At 43.0% G+C, this 17907-nt stretch overlaps 1 protein-coding gene and 1 long non-coding RNA gene across 4 annotated transcripts in view; one reads left to right on the top strand and one right to left on the bottom strand.

The window, feature by feature from the left end:
* Nucleotides 1-11974, bottom strand: part of LOC147032597 (uncharacterized) — a 45429-nt gene extending 33455 nt beyond the window's left edge. The window contains exons 1-2 of one of the 3 annotated variants that reach the window (XR_015055242.1): nucleotides 11904-11974; nucleotides 6239-6348 (exon numbers count right to left, since the gene is read on the bottom strand). This is a non-coding gene — a long non-coding RNA (uncharacterized LOC147032597). Of the gene's footprint in view, nucleotides 1-6238; nucleotides 6349-11433; nucleotides 11667-11737; nucleotides 11827-11903 lie in introns of those variants that run through there. The other 2 variants (XR_015055243.1, XR_015055241.1) reach the window with 2 other exon arrangements.
* On the top strand, nucleotides 3609-7029 carry LOC147032598 (uncharacterized). The gene is made up of 5 exons (XM_085870351.1): nucleotides 3609-4162; nucleotides 4362-4445; nucleotides 5244-5387; nucleotides 5626-5694; nucleotides 6279-7029. Exons 1-5 carry the CDS (start codon nucleotides 3968-3970, stop codon nucleotides 6360-6362), a joined length of 576 nt encoding a protein of 191 aa, XP_085726477.1. The 5' UTR covers nucleotides 3609-3967; the 3' UTR covers nucleotides 6363-7029.
* Nucleotides 11975-17907: the final 5933 nt, after the last annotated feature.

Raw genomic sequence — 17907 nt, 5'->3', positions numbered from 1 at the left:
ACTCTGAGTCTGGGAGGTCGAACTCAGCCAGTTTGATTCTGACCCTGGGCAAGTCATACCAATGATTTTGCTGCTTATAATAATAATAATAATAATAATAATAATAGTAGTTCCCTTACAATGAACTTAGACATAGGAGACCATTGGGCCAATCAAGCCTGCGCAGGGGTTTCCAACCTGTGGTTGTTTGTCTGTGCTCTAGCATCAAGCAATGAATCAACACATACCATTTTTATTCTTTGGTATGACTCCGCCATGGTTGGGTTCAAACTATCGACCTCTCAGACTCAGAGCGGTTGCTCCAACCATTGCAGCACAGAGTCTGGATTCTTCACTTGATGCTCAGCATTTAAAGGATGGAGCACAAATAAACAGCAATAGTTGGCATCCATGGAGAGGAGGAAATTTATCCTTAGTTGCCCTACTGAGTGTGGAGACAAAAACGACCTCAAAAGTATGGTGCCGCTGGAACCCAGAATTCCCTGGGAGGCGCCATTACTTCCACCAAGCTCAGAAGCTGTTTGTCTCGTGTCTTTGTCTGAATCTGTGCACGTGATTTGTGTGGCAGTACCTCCATGCCCTTTAGACCTTGTCAAAAATAAAATTAAAAACCCAATAAATAATAGATAGCAGAATAGCCAAGAGGTACGTACATTCACCATGCAGACTTGCCTTTGAGCTGTCAATAGCCTAGGTTTGAATCTCGATCCAGCTATAAAGGGTCATCCTTGTGTTTTGCACACAGCGTGATGCATCATCAATAAGTGTACCATCCATCAGAAGGATGTTAAACTGGGTGTCTCGTCTGCCAGCCAGCCTAAAATAATTTAACAACTTTAAAGATACCACAGTCTTTCACGATCACCAAGAGCAGGTCAGTTATCTCCAGGCCCCCTGAACACATTACAAATTCCGCCTCAAATTACATTCAGTTGAATGGCAGTCCTTGCCAACTAGTTTGTTCGAGACTTGGGACATAAACGTTTCGCAGGCGACCCCACAAGAAAGTATGAATAACTAGGGTTACTGGTTGATGGAGAGATGCAAGATTACCAAGTACGGGAAGTTAGTAAGGTTAATGAGGATTGCGCACAGGCACGATGGGCCAGGTGACCCATCTCACTGGCAGAAAATATACAGTTAATAGAGAGCAATAAGACATTTTAAACAACGTGCCCACCATTCATGTCTGAGTTTGATTCCCGACAGGAGACGACTTACCAATTACTGCCTTCCAAATGCATGCCAGCAGGGGGTGCTGTAACTCGGAGCACCTCGTCGTGTTGAGACACAAACAGGTTGTCCCATCTGCATTTCAATTGTTAATGTTGACGATCTTATGGGAGGTATTGCTCGATGAAACACAGGTAATTCAAGTGTGGGCCTGGCTATAAAAACTGCAAAGAAATAAAATATGTCCGTGAGTTATACCAAAAGGGACGTGGATGATGTTTAATCATGTTAAAGGTAATCGAAGTCGTATGTTTCGAAGTAAATTCTTGATTAACTTACTTGGGTGTGGATGTGGCACAGGCATGATGGGCAAAACAGCCTTGTCGGGCGTAATTACCTCTGCCACCGAAGGTGAAGGAGATTATGTTCTCACCCCCTTTCTGTCTTTGTTTGTTTGTCTGTTTGTGTGCAGGCTATCTCAAAAAGTTGTGAACGGATTTGGATGAAATTTTGTGGACAGGTTGGGTGTGTGACACGGACTAACTGATTAGATTTTGGTGAAGATCTGGATCCAAATCAGACTACTAGATTTTTAAAAATTATTCTTCACCATTGACAGATTGGGCCAGAAATTATATATAGCACGATATCTCAAAAAGTTGGGGACAGATTCGGATGAAACTTGGTGGACAGGTTGGGTGTGTGGCAATGAAGAATCGATTTGAATTTGGTGAAGACTTGAATCCGGATCTGGATACGAGAGTTATATACTTTTTAAAGTGATTCTTCACCATTGAGAAACAGGGTCAAAAACTATATATAGCATGATATTTGAAAAATGTATTGGGCCAGGTATGTTCTTGTGGATCAGGCATTATGTGGCGGAGGTATGCGCTCTTCTAAGTGCTCTTCTAGTTTCTTCTGTATCGTTGTCTGGTTAAAAACAAAGGTTGATGGTTTTCCAAATAACATGATCTACAATTAAAAATAATTGCAAAAAAATTAGTGTATATATAATATATATTGAGGTTGAAGGTCCAAATGGGATGATGCTGAGGACTTCGACTGAAGACCCGGTCAGCGAGGCACACCTGTGCCCAGGTGTGTTTTGAAATTGTGTATATCTACCGGGGCGAAACTCGTGGAGGAGCCAGAACGTAATATGGTTCAGGACGCACAGCAGCTCTTGAGGGGGGGGGGGAGGGAAACGGCAACAGCAAGTTTTTAGGGAGAAAATTGAGAAACTTAGTAGATATGGACATAAGGAAGAATCGGAACTGGGGGGTGGGGATGGGAGGGGGAGACACAGGGAGTGGACAATATGGATACAGAAGCAAAACTCTCAGGAAGGAAAAGAAGAAAGTTGGAAAGAGGTGGGTTTGGGTAAAGTTAACTTGGAGGAGAAAACGAAAAAAAAAGGTTTGGAGGGAAAAAAAAGATCATGGTTTTGGATGTGGGATGATATGAGATGTTGGTGAACAGCTGCCTTTAAGACCTTGAGGGAGGAATGAGATTGAAGAGGATGTGGAAGTAGATTCCACAGGAAAAACAAAGAATGATTATTTCTATAAATAGATTATCTCCAAGCAGCAACAAAAAATAAGCTGCAAGATCCATTAAAACACACACACACACACACACACACACACACACACACACACACACACACACACACACACACACACACACACACACACACACACACACACACACACACACACACACACACACACACACACACACACACACAAAATTTTGTTGCCCTCAATATCCGAAGATGGCCGTGTACATGAAACATGCAAGCTACCTGGCTATTTTCTTTATAGTGCAGAAGCTGCTGCCCAGACAGCAACTACATTCAAAAATAGCAAGCCGTATGTAATTTGGTGTCAAAGAACGTCCAAGAAGATCAGACCACCTGCTACCTGCAGTCCAGACAGGACATTGTAATTTGTTCAGAGTTCCGGCGATAGCTCGCGTACTCATTGTGAAGGACACCATGGGATCTTTAACGTCCACCAATGCTGGCAGACCAGACGCCCAGTTGAACTTCCATCCGAGAGACGGCACACACACTGATGAATCACCCTGCCTGTGAAACACGAGGATGACAGTTTATAGCTGGGTCAGGATTCAAACCCAGGCCAGACAGCATGGAGGCGAATGTGATATGGTTAAGTATTCGAAAATCAGGTTTCTCCACCGAAATACCTCTTGTTTCATTTTGTGCTGAACCTGATTATCTGGAGGCAATTTATCAGAATACGAGCTTTCGACCTGGCATATTTGATTCCAGTGACGAAATTGTCACAATGACAACAGAGTGAATTCCAATGCAGTGTCACAAGAATGAAGGGAGAAAAGCAGAATTGCCGAATCCGAAAGGTGAGGTTTCACCTGCAGTACTTCCTCTTCAGGCGGCATTTTCTACTAAAAGTCATGCCAGTAGAGGTGCAGCGCGTGCGACGCCTCTCGAAAGAGGAAGGGAGGGTGTGACAGCGTGTAGATCAAGTTGATAAGCCTCAAGGAAACCTCCAAGAGGGCCACGGCAGCACTTTCCGACGGGGTAGACATTCAGTGTGCCCATTGAAAGTGCCGATCCTTTCCCCCTCCCAATGGAAACCGAATTTGAGCTGGTGTATTCATTACGTCAGCTTTCTTTCCTGATTCAAAATCTCCACTTTCGAACCGTTTCAAATGGTGGATTTTCCAGCGAATCCTTTTCACACACCATATATATTCCAGAGTTCACCATGGCCAGACCAACAATCTCCAGAGTACCTTCAGGTTGCGCATGACTGGAACTGCTCATCTCATCCTGAACAACATGTTCGTCCACTTCCACAAGCTTTCACTGGCGATCCTACTCACGGTCTCCTACTCAATCGTTCAGGGTGCCGGCGCAGCCGGGGCCTCTCGGGCAGTCTCCTCAGGACTGTGCGAAGCACTTCCATGGATGATGGATGATCTCGAAATTATTTCATGGGAAGTAAGTACAGTTTACTGGCGGCTCTTCACGAGAGCAACTTTTCTGAAATTATTTTTGAAGCGAATCTGATGGTGTACTTTATTTCACACCGCAAGTGGAAGAATTGCGCTTGACAATGTCTCCTTTCTTTTTGGAACGAGACACGATGTGCAACTGCAATGTCAAAGCTGTTCTGACCGATTCGTAATTGCCATTGCAGGTGTGGAGCCAACACCAGTGTCAATTGGTTCCACATGATCTCATCAAAAACAATTTGCCCAGGATTCACCAGCTCTCAAGGATGGTAAGTTGTCCTTCGATGAGTTACGACAACTGGTCAATAAGTTCGTCATCTTTCAATAATTTCCGTCCTCGTTTTGCAACAATTTTAAGCATTTACTGAACAATCCACCCCACATGGAATACGATGCCTGGTGTTGGCTTAATAGTTGGAGTGGCGGGCTTAGGATCCTAGGGTCCTGAATTCGAATCCTGCTCAGCTGTTGAATTAATACCAGGTGGGGTTAACTCGGCCTGTCATCTTTCCGAGGTCAGCAAAATGAGTGCCAGCATGCTTGTATACTGTGTTGGAGTGGAGACCTGTCCAGGATTGTGCCCAATAGCCAAGGAGACTGCTTAAGCAGCACCAACGCTCTGCACAGAGTATGGTCCTAATGGATGGATGGATGGTATACGATGTTTCCTTTTTTGTTTGTTTTTTTTTAACATCGACGTCTAGCCTAGCTTCATGGTATTGATCCACAATGTTATCAGGGTAAGTTATTAATCTGACCAGACTTGGTGGTATAATGGTTAAGAGCAGCCGATCTCAGTCTGTGAGGTCGGCAGTTCAAACCTTGGTGAAGTCGTACCAAAGACTTCAAAATGGCACACGTGCTACTTCCTTACTTGATGCTCAGCATTTAAAAAACAGATTAGAACTCGGACAAAATCGTCATAGCTGGGTAATATTAGTGCAGGCTTTGATGGGCCTAATGATGACCTCCTGCATCAAACTTCCTTTTAAGGGGGAATATATATCAAATTGGATTACACAACAAATTGTGAATCAAACTAATTACATCTACTCTCTGCCACACAGAGGATGGATAACTGCCTCATGGAGAAATCGGTTGCGGACATGTACATTCCCTTCATGGAGCAATTGCCCAAGAAAAACTCTGATCGTGACCTTAAGAAGAAAAAAGTGCTCCACACCATGGTCCACGTGTCTGAAAACAACTGTGTAAGTATAATTGTGGTTGCCTTTCCCTTTCTACTCATCAGCTGACAGTATAGTGTTTAAACGTTCCCACAAAAGAGCGAACGCGTTCTGCGCAAGGTTTTAAAGTTGGTTGTTATAGTTGTCTTGCGCTCCAATGTCTGGAAATTGAATTTTATCCCTTTTTAAATGCAGTTGTTAGGAGGTTTGAAAGTGTGGTTGTGGTTTGGTGATGACCTGATGGTTTATTAATCTCTTGCAGGTAAACACCGAGCCACAACATCGAATGACCAAGAGAGTTTTGAATGAGTTGGCGAAACGCAAGGAAGAAGTAAGTTCAGACATTGTGCACGTAATGACAGACACGAACACGGACACAAATTGCAATATCAATCAGTCGGCTGTTTGTAGAAAGAATCATCACTCGAAGTTAAACAGGACAATTAATCGAAACACAAATTAGTGTCATTGCATCATCAGGATGGCCGAGAGGAAAGAAAAAAAACTCGCCTCTAAGCTATCTAGCCTAGGTTTGAATCCCGACCCAGCTGTAGACTGCCATTCCGCATTTCACGGGCATTAAACGGGATTCCCCATCTTCCAGCGTTTGCTGGTGGATGTTAAACATCCTACGGCGTCCGTTGTGAAGAGTCGGCGAGCTATCGCCAGCACCATTAACTAATTCGTGCTCTAACCAATAGAGGGCATTGCATCAGCAGCACGGTTATGCCCGAGCCAACGAAGCGACCCTGCAGTGTTGTGCTGCAGACGAACGAAGAAAATGGTGATGTAGAGAATGTAGATCATGAAATGGCCAGGTTTTAGATTATTTTATCATGAATTAGACATTTGCTTTGGTTAAATGAATAATTTACCGTCATTTATTTGCTTCTTCTCCCCTGATGTTGTGTACAGGTGCAAAATGCGAATAAGCATGAAATCTGCTCCGCCGCAAATGGCCTGAGGAAGTTGAAGAAACTGTGTCCTGAAAAATATTGAAGAAGAAAAAAGAAGATTAGGATTGTCGTCGACAAATAAATGAATAAAAAAAATTGTAGAGGGAGGCGACATGTTGAAAGTTATGTGTTTAAGTGAAGCGACGACTTGTATGTTTACAATTCAGTTTTATAGTTCATAGGATGATGATAAAACATGGGTTGATGGGACTAAATCACGTGATACACCGTGAGGTTAAAAAAAAAAAAAGGACAAAATACTCATCGTACCTCATTATATTTTGTAACTTATTCACCTCAGTGCTTATTTATTGTTGTGCTTCTGTATTTATTTGAATTCACTATGAAACAATGTCAACCAAAGACCGTACGTGGCTGTACAAGAAGGTATTTTTTTTTAATGGAAAATTAATTTATTTAAATTATATTTATGAACGTGATATTTGTTTGAACTGATAATTTATTAATAATTTATTTCCCTTAATTTATACCCTACGATGGAAACGGTAATTCTTTTACATACGATATCTGAAGAATGAATGATGAACTGAATTATTTTTTTACTGAATGAATAAATTTTATGAACCATGAACCAGTGAAGTGATGTGTATTGAAACATCTTGTGTGTGTGTGTGTGTATGTATATATATATATAGATATCATTACACAAGTACTATTTACCAGAGAAAATCAGAGCAGTCGGCCAGCTTCAGGTTATCTTCACAGGCTTTTCATAAAATAAATCTGTTGGAAATCTTCAGAACAAAAGGCTTTGATTGATCTTAAGTGTGGATGCAGTGAACATGTTCAGAGAAGAAAAATAGCTCTCATCGTTTAACCTCTCCTGCAAACACGCTGTGACATCACTACCTGGAGGCCATTAGACACATGTTGCAATGCAGAGGTCGACATCATAAGGGAGAGACAACCAGAAGTAAAAAAAAATTGTCACAAATTATTGACGAGAGACGAGAGGGGCACCCATGGGAAACACAAGGCCATAGAAATGTATGACATTTGGACCACCTCTCCTTATACCTGATGCTTCATTCACGAGAGGGGGGAGGGGAGACGGAGAGGGGGGGGGGGTTCTGATAGATGTGACGTGCAGGTTAACGACACACACACACATTGACGGGGGAGGAGAGGGGGTAGTGAGGGAAGAGGTTCGTTAGTTCGCATTTTTTGACAAATAATGACTCCAAATGCTCGTGGCCATGTCCTACATGTATTAATGGATTGGTTACGCTACATTTTGATGTAATTAGGTCACCAAAGATCAAAAGGGAGGTCAAAGTGAGGTCAAACTGAAAATGCTAACCTCAATCACAGAAAATGTTCTTAAAATGTTGCTGAATGAATATTAATGTGAGATTAGATCATACTTCGGCTAACTGTCAAAAATTAGTTTATTGTTAGAAAGTTCGGCCTTGATAAAGTAGGCCGAAACAAGGGTGGTCATATCGGGCCCTGCTACAAGTACAGAATTGATTACTCATCATCTGAAATATCATCATCACTCGCTTCAAATTATACCTCGTCCTCGTTACCCTCGGTTACCCCTCGGTAGCCAGTTACCCCTCGGTAGTTGTTGCAGTCCTGGCGATCACCCTTCCCTTTCCAGAGAGGGACAACAATGCCCCTCCTTCATCAGTTGATGATGCCTGCATTCCAGGCAGAGCACAGAACTGCATGCAACAACATGAGTACAGTATTTCCACGAGCCTTGAGAAGTTCAGCATGGATGCCACAAACCCCAGGAGCTTTATCCCATTTTAACAAGTTCACCGCAGACTGTGTTTCCACAAACAAAGGTGGATCACAGTTGATTGGAGGGTCAGCAATCGGGATAGTAACACCCCTGACATCCAATTCAACAGCTGGTGGATCACACTGGTACAGCCACTCAAAGTAACCTGCCCAGCTGGACTTCACTTCGGACTCCTCTGTCAAGAGCCCTCCACCATCTGCTCCAACTGCAGTACACTGAGCGACGGGCTTGGAGGAATGCAATGCCTGAATTCCCCTGTAAGCAGGACGAGAATCACGACCACAGGTGATGGGGAATCCTGAAGAGTTGTGGAGTGCCTTCAAGACTACCATTCTTGATGTCGCCAACGGATGTCATGGAACCCACCATCAGGCAAAGAGGAACTTTGTCTCCCAAGGGATACTGAACACCATTGACCAGTGTCACAGGGCCAGGCGTAATGGCAGAGCTGAACTGTTCAAGGAGCTTTAGCATAAAACTGTATGGGCACTGAGGGTAGACAAGGCCAATATGCGAGAAATCTGTGAAGGGGTAGGCACTGAATGAGGAATCGGAGCCGCTGGGACTTCGGGTTTCCTGGGTCAAAACAACAATCCAGGCTTTCAGTGACATCTTGGATGCTGCCATCTTGTCTGTACCTGTTTGTGGTGAGGATGTTGAGGTCACAGAGAGATTCACTTACCTTGGCAGTGATATTCGTGTCTCTGCAGGTTATGAGTCGGAGGTCAATAGACATCTGAGTCGAGCCTGGGAAGTCATGGATTCACTGGATCATGGGGTGTGGTGCTGTCGGTACATATGCCTAAGGCCGAAAGTCCGAGTCTTCAGGTCCTCGGTGCTTTCAGTCTTGCTGTAGGAATGTGAGACTTGGACTCTGACAAAGGATCTGAGACAAAGACTTAACTCCTTCGGTACCAGATCTCTTTCGAGAATCCTTGGCTATCGCTTGTCAGACTTTGTGTCCAACAAGTCGTTGCTGAGAGAGACTCAAATGAGATTTGTTACCTGTATCATCAGCTGCGGCGGCTGTATGGACATGTGGCTTGATTTCCTGAGGCTGATCTTGCTCACTAGATTCTCTCAGTGAGAGGGTTTTGTGAGTGGAGAAGGCTAACATGATGACCGCATGCCTCATGGTTGCAGCAGGTTTATCGACATCTCAAGGACATGAGGATGGGCCAGGCATCTGCCTGGGAGATGGCCAGACGGAGGCCCCTGGACTACCAACAGAAACTGGACGCAGCAACGCGCTGCTCCGGCACATGCTCCCATACCTAACCATGGTCCATGATTTGTGACCGCCCCTACCGAAATAGAGGTGGATACTTCGAGACCTGGGAGGACTCTGTTCCACCTTCTGAAACCTACATGTGGAGATAACAACTAACAACACACACACACATACATACTTATTAGTAAAGATATATTTTGAAACAAAGATCACCTGTCACTCTGCTGATGGGAATACGGAGAGAGGTGGGAAAGAGGTGGGAGAGAGGTGGGAAAGAGAGAGTGAGTGAGTGAGTTTGGGGAGAATGGGCTGAGGGATAGAGAGAGAGAGACGAGGGAAGAGAGGAGAGTGGAAGGGAGAGCGAGAGGAGGTAGGGGAGCGAGGAGGGGTGGGGGAGTGAGGGCAGCTCGGAAGGACGGTAGGAAGAAAGGCTTGGAGAGTGAGGAAGGGGAGAAGCAAGGAAGGAGATGGGGGAGAGCCCTGAAGGAGGTGGGGGTGGGAGGGGGGGGGAGTGGAGAGTGATGCCTCAAAAATGGAGTGAAAATGTTTCAAAGTGTTAATTAATTAAAATATTACAATATCTTTCCAATCCTCTCTTAAGGCCCGGTCACACCTTGACGTTTTAGCCAGCAATGGCAACGTATTAAAATGTATGTAAAACGCTGGCTTACGTTGAACTTTTGATGTTTTTTTTTTTAAAGATTCGGACGTATTCATAACGACTTGGTCTTATGCACAACATATTAGTAACGGACACAGAACGTTTCGTTGTGTTATATCTAACTTATACCAACGAATGCTGAACCTGTTGTCGGCGTTCACAACCTATGCCCAACGATAGTCTAACTTATGCATAGCGCGCTGCACGCATCGCCGACGATGACGTGACGTAGCTTATTAAAAGGCTGCCGCACAACGATTAAAATCATAACCGCCACAGAAATGGAAGTGTCAACATCGCAGTCACACCTTGGCGATCTTGCCAGCGTATGCCGACCTCTGAAAAATGCATCTAAAACGCTGGCGCACGTCGAATACGGTATGGGTAAGTTTGGTATGCGTGAATAGAACGCTAAAGTACGCTATCATACGTCGTATTAAATGGAGTACGTCTTGTAATTTTGAACATATTGAAAATTTTACGACGTACTTGCCGTATAACACACGCTCCGCATGCGATGGGAATAAGTTGTACGCACGATATGCGATTGTTGACACACGTTACTTGAAAGGTACTCATAAGTCGAAACACGTCAAGGTAATGGTTAGCGTCAGTGTTCCAGACTCCCGGTTTTGTTTTTTCTTCGGTATGACGGTGTTCAGTGTACAGTGCGGTTATGATTTAAATCGTTGAGCGGCAGCCTATTAATTATATTATAACCGCACTAGAAATCGAAGTGTCAAAATTACCATCATACCGAAGGAAGGAAGAAAAAAAATAAATAAATAAAATAAAACCAGGGAGTCTGGAACACTGATGCTAACCATTACCTTTGATGTGTTTCGACTTATGAGCACCTTACAAGTAATGTGTGTCGATGTGTGTCACCGATCGCGTCACGTGAGTACAACACGTTACTCATAGGTTAGAAATAAGTTTCGGGTACGCTAAACATTACCTCGACGTGTTTCGACTTATGAGCAACTTACAAGTAACGTGTGTCGACGTGTGTCAATGATCGCGTGACGTGCCGACAACTTATGGCCAGCGTTATGCGGAACGTGCGAGTCATACGCTGGCATAAGTCTTAAAATTCCAAGCATGGAAAATTTGAGGACAACCGAAAAGTACAACGTTTAAAGCCAGCGTACACCACGTATGGCAGTGTTTTTCAGCGTGCTCTCAACGTTATCAAAACTTACCCATAACGTATTCGACGTGTACCAGCGTTTTAGACAAATTTTCAAAAAACCGGCATAAGCTGGTTAAAACGTCAAGGTGTGACTGGGCCTTTAAACTCTGTTGGAGAATAGAAACAAGCCGATTTCACTATGGAGGCTTTAATTCACTCAATCAAGGTGATATCTGAAAGCATAAACATTAACAATCGTAATAAGGCAGTAAATGGTAAAGGCGATACATTACTTTAACGAGATCAACTAACGTCTCACATTACGAAGACAGGGGAAACGCCCGGATCTCCTCACACTCGATACTTAGCGCGACGACGACGACGACGACGACGACGACGACGACGACGACGACGACGACGACGACGACGACGACGACGACGACGACGACGACGACAACAACAACAACAACAACGATTCCTCACAAACTCGAAGTTCATTTGCTCTACTCATTCTAATCCTCAAGTAACGTTTCACGTCCTTTTAATTGAATTTATTTTTCCGTCTTATTCCGGAAATTTCCCGACGGAGAACGCGGCCACTCTAATGAAAGCGAGAGAAGAACCTTCAGAGTGTCGGCTTTATTCCATTTGATTGAAGCCGCTTCTACGGGCACATCAGGGGATACAGGTGCAGCAAGGAGTACATATGCAGCAATGTATACACGTGCAGTTGATCACCACAAAATAAACCAGCATAAGCACGGAGTCCGGTATACTCTCAATTCTCACCATTCAACGAGCACCAAGTGGACCTGCCGCCCTAAATGACAATGCCCCAGGGACAATCACCCCGACCGTGCGGAGACTCGGCTTTATCTATCCCGTGCACGAGCCGCGCGACATGTGACCGCGCGTCACGACCTTCAATTCACCACAGCCACCACAGCGGCAACCTTCGCAGCGATCCCGCTGGTTGGTAGAAATCATTTTCCTTGCACTCAATGAAGTTACACGATCTCGGAACCTTCCTTAATTCCCCCATTCAGCACGTACAAACCAGATGAGCACATTACAAAGCTTGTCCGCAATCACCATTCTGAGCAACTGAGCTCGGAGAACCCGGATGTGATAATCGGCCTTATTCAGATGACGTCACCGGTCACGTGACTGTGGAAGCTCCGCCATATTGAGTGGCAAGAAAGTATTACCGCGTCCATAACAACCGATAGTCTCCACTTCAACGACACCGTTATTTCCAAGCAAGCGATTGTTTTTCTGCAAATGCGTAAGAGTCGTTGTGCCCCGGGATGTACTCGGCGATATACTAAAGGCTCTGGAGGGAAGTTTTACCGCTTTCCCGCCGAAGTAGACCGACGAAATCTTTGGATATCGGTTCTGTGAAGAGAAAAATGGCGACCTGGCGAACGTGACTGGTTGCGAGGCCTTCATTTTGTCTCCGGTATGTAACTAATTTCTGATACGTTATTTCAGTAGTTGATATCAAATAGGTGGTGGTTACAAAATATTGTCTGATCTGTATCATTAAAATGCATGATATCCCTTGTTTTATTGACAGAATGAGATAGGCCAGATCGCCTTTCTAACAGCCGTCGAACGCGCACAGTTCTGAGTTGTTTCACCACAGAAAGTCACATCGATATGTATAATCCATAAAAAACTAGCACTTGGAAATACTCACAGCAGCGTGGCATTACACCGGATGTTTGTCATGGAAAAAATTTCATGTATCTGTCAGGAAACTGACGAACGAAGATTTTCTACAAACAACATTTGGACAAGAGCTTCACTTAAAATTAACTTGTGGCAGCAGTCAGGTTAAAAAAGTGACGCTGGTTTCTGAACAAAACAAGCAACAACGAATGTACAATAATAGTGAAATGAAAGGAAACAGGCTGACTAACCTTTACCTCACGATAATACAGTTGTTGTCAGCTTTCGTCGAGATTATGTCACTAACAAACCCGGCGACGTAATACGAGTAAGCGTCCATACTCGTGAAGGCTTTCAGGCTGGCTTGAGTGTGAGGACTCGGCGTTTCAACGAGGTAAACATCGATGTCAGGGAAAACGATTTGAGGCCAAAATTTCCTTTCTGTTGTCCGTTTATCCTTTGAAACAATATAAGGATCTTCACCAAGACCACACAGCTTCAGTTTTTCGCAGTACCTGTTCTTAGAAATACCATCTAATCCATGGAAATAGCCCAGAAGTTTGCGTGACACGTGCGTGGTAGCCATGATTTTTTGCCACTCAATATGGCGGGGCCTTACCTTACGCTGTGACGTCACTCGCTTAGTGCATACGGTCAATAACATTTTAACGTGAAAACTCTGTGGAAAGACTTTGCTCGAATCCACTAGTTCTACATTATTAACTCGATCTCCCCGTCTTTGTCACTATTACATGTATTTACATTCTCTGTGAAAGGTCCGGTGGAGGACACAGTGGTGGGAATGAATGAAAATGTTGAAGGAAAGCTTGTAAATTATTAATTAAATGATGAGGGTTCATCGAATCCAATAACCCAGTGATTCCTTGTGAAAAGGTCAATGTAAAATTACATCCGGCATTCTGTGACCTTGCACTCAATTTGAGGAAGCAATTATGAGGTCATTAATTTATATTTTCCCCTTTATTGAAGTCAGATTATTTCATTGATTGAACAGTATTTCTACATGAAGAAGTGTTTGGTGCTGCAGAACTTTTAAAATACAAGAAAACAATAACGACATCCCGAAGCTTTTTCATGTTGAACTTCTCAAGGTAAAGCACAGCAAGAGAAACTAACCCCAACAAGCACCCCTGTGTAAAATCGACATTGATTGGTTCATCAGTCATGACGTAAATGCTAATCTGAACACCCATTGGTTGGCTCTTGCTATCTCGGCTCTGATTGGCTGGAGCGGGGTGTGATTTGAACCAGAGTGATGACTCGCCATTTGTACCTACAACCTTAGAGGGAGGGGGGAGGGGTTCCCCCAAAGCCAAGAACTTACAATTTGCATAATCACCATGGGCAGGAGTTTGGGCAACACCTTTGACGTTTCCATGTTGAAAGAGACTGAGACAATGTACAAATTCCTTTTGATGACGCAGTACGGGGTCCGTGGAAAAGATGAACGTTGCTTCGAACATATTTAGATGTGACACTTCGATGTCAGCTCAATATCTTGAACATATCTGCGTTGTACTGGTCTGCACAGACAGGGTTGGCAACTAAGTGCCGTGCAATGGCAGAAGCACAAGAAATGGCAGATGGTCCTTGAGCATTCATGCATGCTTGCACTGGTTGTGTCCTTACTCTCAGGTTCTTTCTTTGGATCGCCGGGGCGACATGCTGTTTAATACAATTAGCTAACCTTTGGGTATGGGTTGTATGGCCCACGTACCAAGCTTTACATTGGCACTTAAAACTCACCGACAACATTGCTGATTTGTGAGGTGGGTAGAACATCCTTGTTGACTGACGTAAGCAGCTGGCGACAAATTTCCAGCCATTTTTGTGTAGGCCCGTATTTATTATATATATTGGATATGATTGTGGGCCTTTAGGGTGGTGGCCTGGGGTCCTAGGGTCCTGAGTATAAATCACACATGGATGTTGAATTAATACCAGGTGGGGTTGACTCTGCCTGTCATCCTTCAGAGGTGGGCAAAATGAGTGCCAGCTTGCTGGTATCCTGTGTTGGAGTGGCAACCCATCCAGGGTTGTGCCCAATAGCCAAGGAAACTGCTAAGGCAGCACCAACGCTCTGCACAGAGTGTGGTCTCAATGGATGGATGGATAGTGGACCTGTTGGTCAATTGGACCAAATTTCTATTTGACTTCATGCCCTCGTAGCATACCTGCTTGCCGTACTGCTCGAGCATTTGCTTGCCTTTCATGAGGTCCAGATGTGTTTGGGCCAGGTTGGGGATAATACCTTTGTTATTATTGCCAAATTATACTACTGTACTATTATTATTGTTGTTTATCATGGAGTACGGTGGTACTCCATACAGAGGAAGAGGAATGATATGGATAAAAGATGGCCACAAATTCAAATGTGTACACAATGATATGTTTATATACTACTATAGAATGGTCATAAGCATTTAAAAGACATATCTTTTATTCTCGAGAGTTTTCTGAACAACCTGGATTTGAAAAGATGCTAAAATAAATCACTAAAGTACCACAACGACAGATTGCTAAATTGCCAATTTGCACTTCTTCTGCTTCTATCACTCCAAAAACAATGTAAAACTGTAGTTCGACCTAACTCAATAACTGCTAAAGCCATGATGGCGATTGCAACATGAGGAAGTTACCTTGTCTCTCGTGCACGTAACCCAAAACAAAAAAATATATTAAACATTACCCCAAATCAACTGAAACAAGTATTAAAACAATTTAATAACATAAATGGATTTAATCCATACTAAAATAACAAAATATATAAAACATTAAGTATTTTATGACTTTTAAAAATTGCAGAAACAAGAGAAAAAATATTTTAAAAACATGTAAAAACACAGAGGGATGAAAACTCAAAAAAAAAAAACAATGTAGAAATGACACCACATTATGATGCCACAATATGACACCACAATTCTCTTCTTGATAATACCATTATGATATATGGTGACATTTTACTGTTGTGGGATTGTGATGGATGAAGAAGAAGAATAACAATGAAGAATGACACCACATTACGATGTCACGATACGACAACACAATCCTCATGGTTTAGCATCACGATATATTTTGATGTTGTTCCTTCACAATCCCACAACAAAAGTAAAATGTCAAAAGATGGCAGACAAGCATTCTAATCTGGCAATGATTCGATCGAACTACGCCTTCTCGTGGTTGAAATGTAACTCTATCTACACTAATAAATGTCTGTGTGTGTGTGTGTGTGTGTGTGTGTGTGTGTGTGTGTGTGTGTGTGTGTGTGTGTGTGTGTGTGTGTGTGTGTGTGTGTCAGTGTGTATCCTCCATAACTCCAAAACCATAAAACTTAGCAGCCTGAAACTTAACATGCACACTAAAAAAAGTCACTCCAAGGAAGTACAAGAGTGAAAATTGGGTGCTTTGGTTAATTAAAACAGCCCTTTTGAAGATATAATTAACGGCCTTATTTAATTATATCCTTCATCAGTGGTCTTGAGGCATTTCCTGGGTAACCTTGCTGGGGTCTGAAGCCGTCATGTTTTTTTTTTCCCTTTCCTCACTCATTATTGAATGCCTGATCATCATAGTTACAAATCACTGCATACATTGCAATGCTTATAAACGCCCCGAGACGATCGTGTTCGTTGCTTTATTTCATTTCCGCACATGCGATCACCACGAGTATCTCTTAAACTCAGGAGAATTACAAAATTTAAGCTCCAGAATCGAACTTTCAAGCAGTTCCAACTCCTAGAAAAGTGTTCATTTGTCCAATTCGGACATATTTGACATTTTGGGTGTCTCCTGGAGGTGTGTGTTGAATATGACGGTTAGGTGATTGCCAGTAGCGTGCCAAGGAAGCCGTTTCTTATCAACCGTTTTGTTGGAGTGCTTATGTCAGCGCTCTGCAATATTCGTACTGTCACTGAATACTGTATATAGATCGAATTGAACAAAGTTCAGGGCTGCTCGCCTGCGTTGGCCATGTGTTGTTCTGCAGTGCAACAGGTGGTGGCTGCCTCGCTGAAAATGTGAAATTTTATTTTCCACAACGTTTCCCATTTTTGAAGATGTTATACGACCTGACAGTTTGGCATAGATAAATACAAAAAAAATTACACATTTTGCTTTTAAAAGTTTCTGCAAACATTCCGTGCATTGCATGGTAAACCCACTTGGCGTGTTCTTCAACTTTCATTTGCGATACCATGGTTCTACACTGGAGGTAGGAAGGCAAAATAAGCAAGAAAAAGGGCAATCAGAGATTGCCTACCCTCACCAGGACTTGTTTTTTGTGGTGTTTGTGTGGTTATGTGTGGTGTATTTTGTGTGGCGTTTGTATACTGGTGTGTTACATAATTAATACGAGACATAATTGGAAGAGCCACTTTTGAACTTCTGGCAGTGATGACCGGGTACCAAGACGTCCCGCTTTGATGCAACCCCACTTTGATCGGACACCTGACCCTGGCCCATGACGTTTTTTTTATTATTAATCAATTGAATTCAGAATGGGATTAAAATAAATTCAATTCAGATCAAATGGAAGATCATATAGATACAGTCCTACATTGGAGTAATTAGAAGGAACCCAAACAAGCAAAAAGAAAAGATGAAGTCATCAGGAGGAACCTGCATAGGATTCGCATTTCAGCTGCTACTCCTCCACCCTCAAAACCATCCAAGCACAGCCAAGTGAGTCTTGTACAAAAAAACCCACATCCAAAAATTTAATAATTCTGGCTTCCAGACCATGTGTCTAAACTGATGATCAGTTTAGATCAGTCAAGTTGAAATTTAAGACATCTATTCGCCTTTACCACAGGGTCACTGTTTTGAAGTTTCACATGGATTTATTAAGCAGTTCCACAGAAAACATTATTTAATATTTTTCTTATATCTAATTTGGCTGCCAAACAATGCAACTTATCAATTATGATTCTGTGATTTTTTTTTCCAGTGTACTGGCTTCGATGTCCTTCAGCATACAAAAACTTAAGCTTTCATCGTCACCCAGAAGGCACCAATCTTTAATACCAGTCAGTCAGTCAGTGGTTCAAAAGAGCTTTATTGATTATATATATATATATATATATATATATATATATATATATAT

Source organism: Eptatretus burgeri, chromosome 2 (genome assembly GCF_056783735.1).
Source record: "Eptatretus burgeri isolate ZD-2024b chromosome 2, Ebu_testis_v1, whole genome shotgun sequence".
Classification (NCBI taxonomy): Eukaryota; Metazoa; Chordata; class Myxini; order Myxiniformes; family Myxinidae; genus Eptatretus; species Eptatretus burgeri.
Note: the sequence above shows the minus strand (reverse complement) of the source record. Positions and strands in the feature narration are given on the sequence as shown.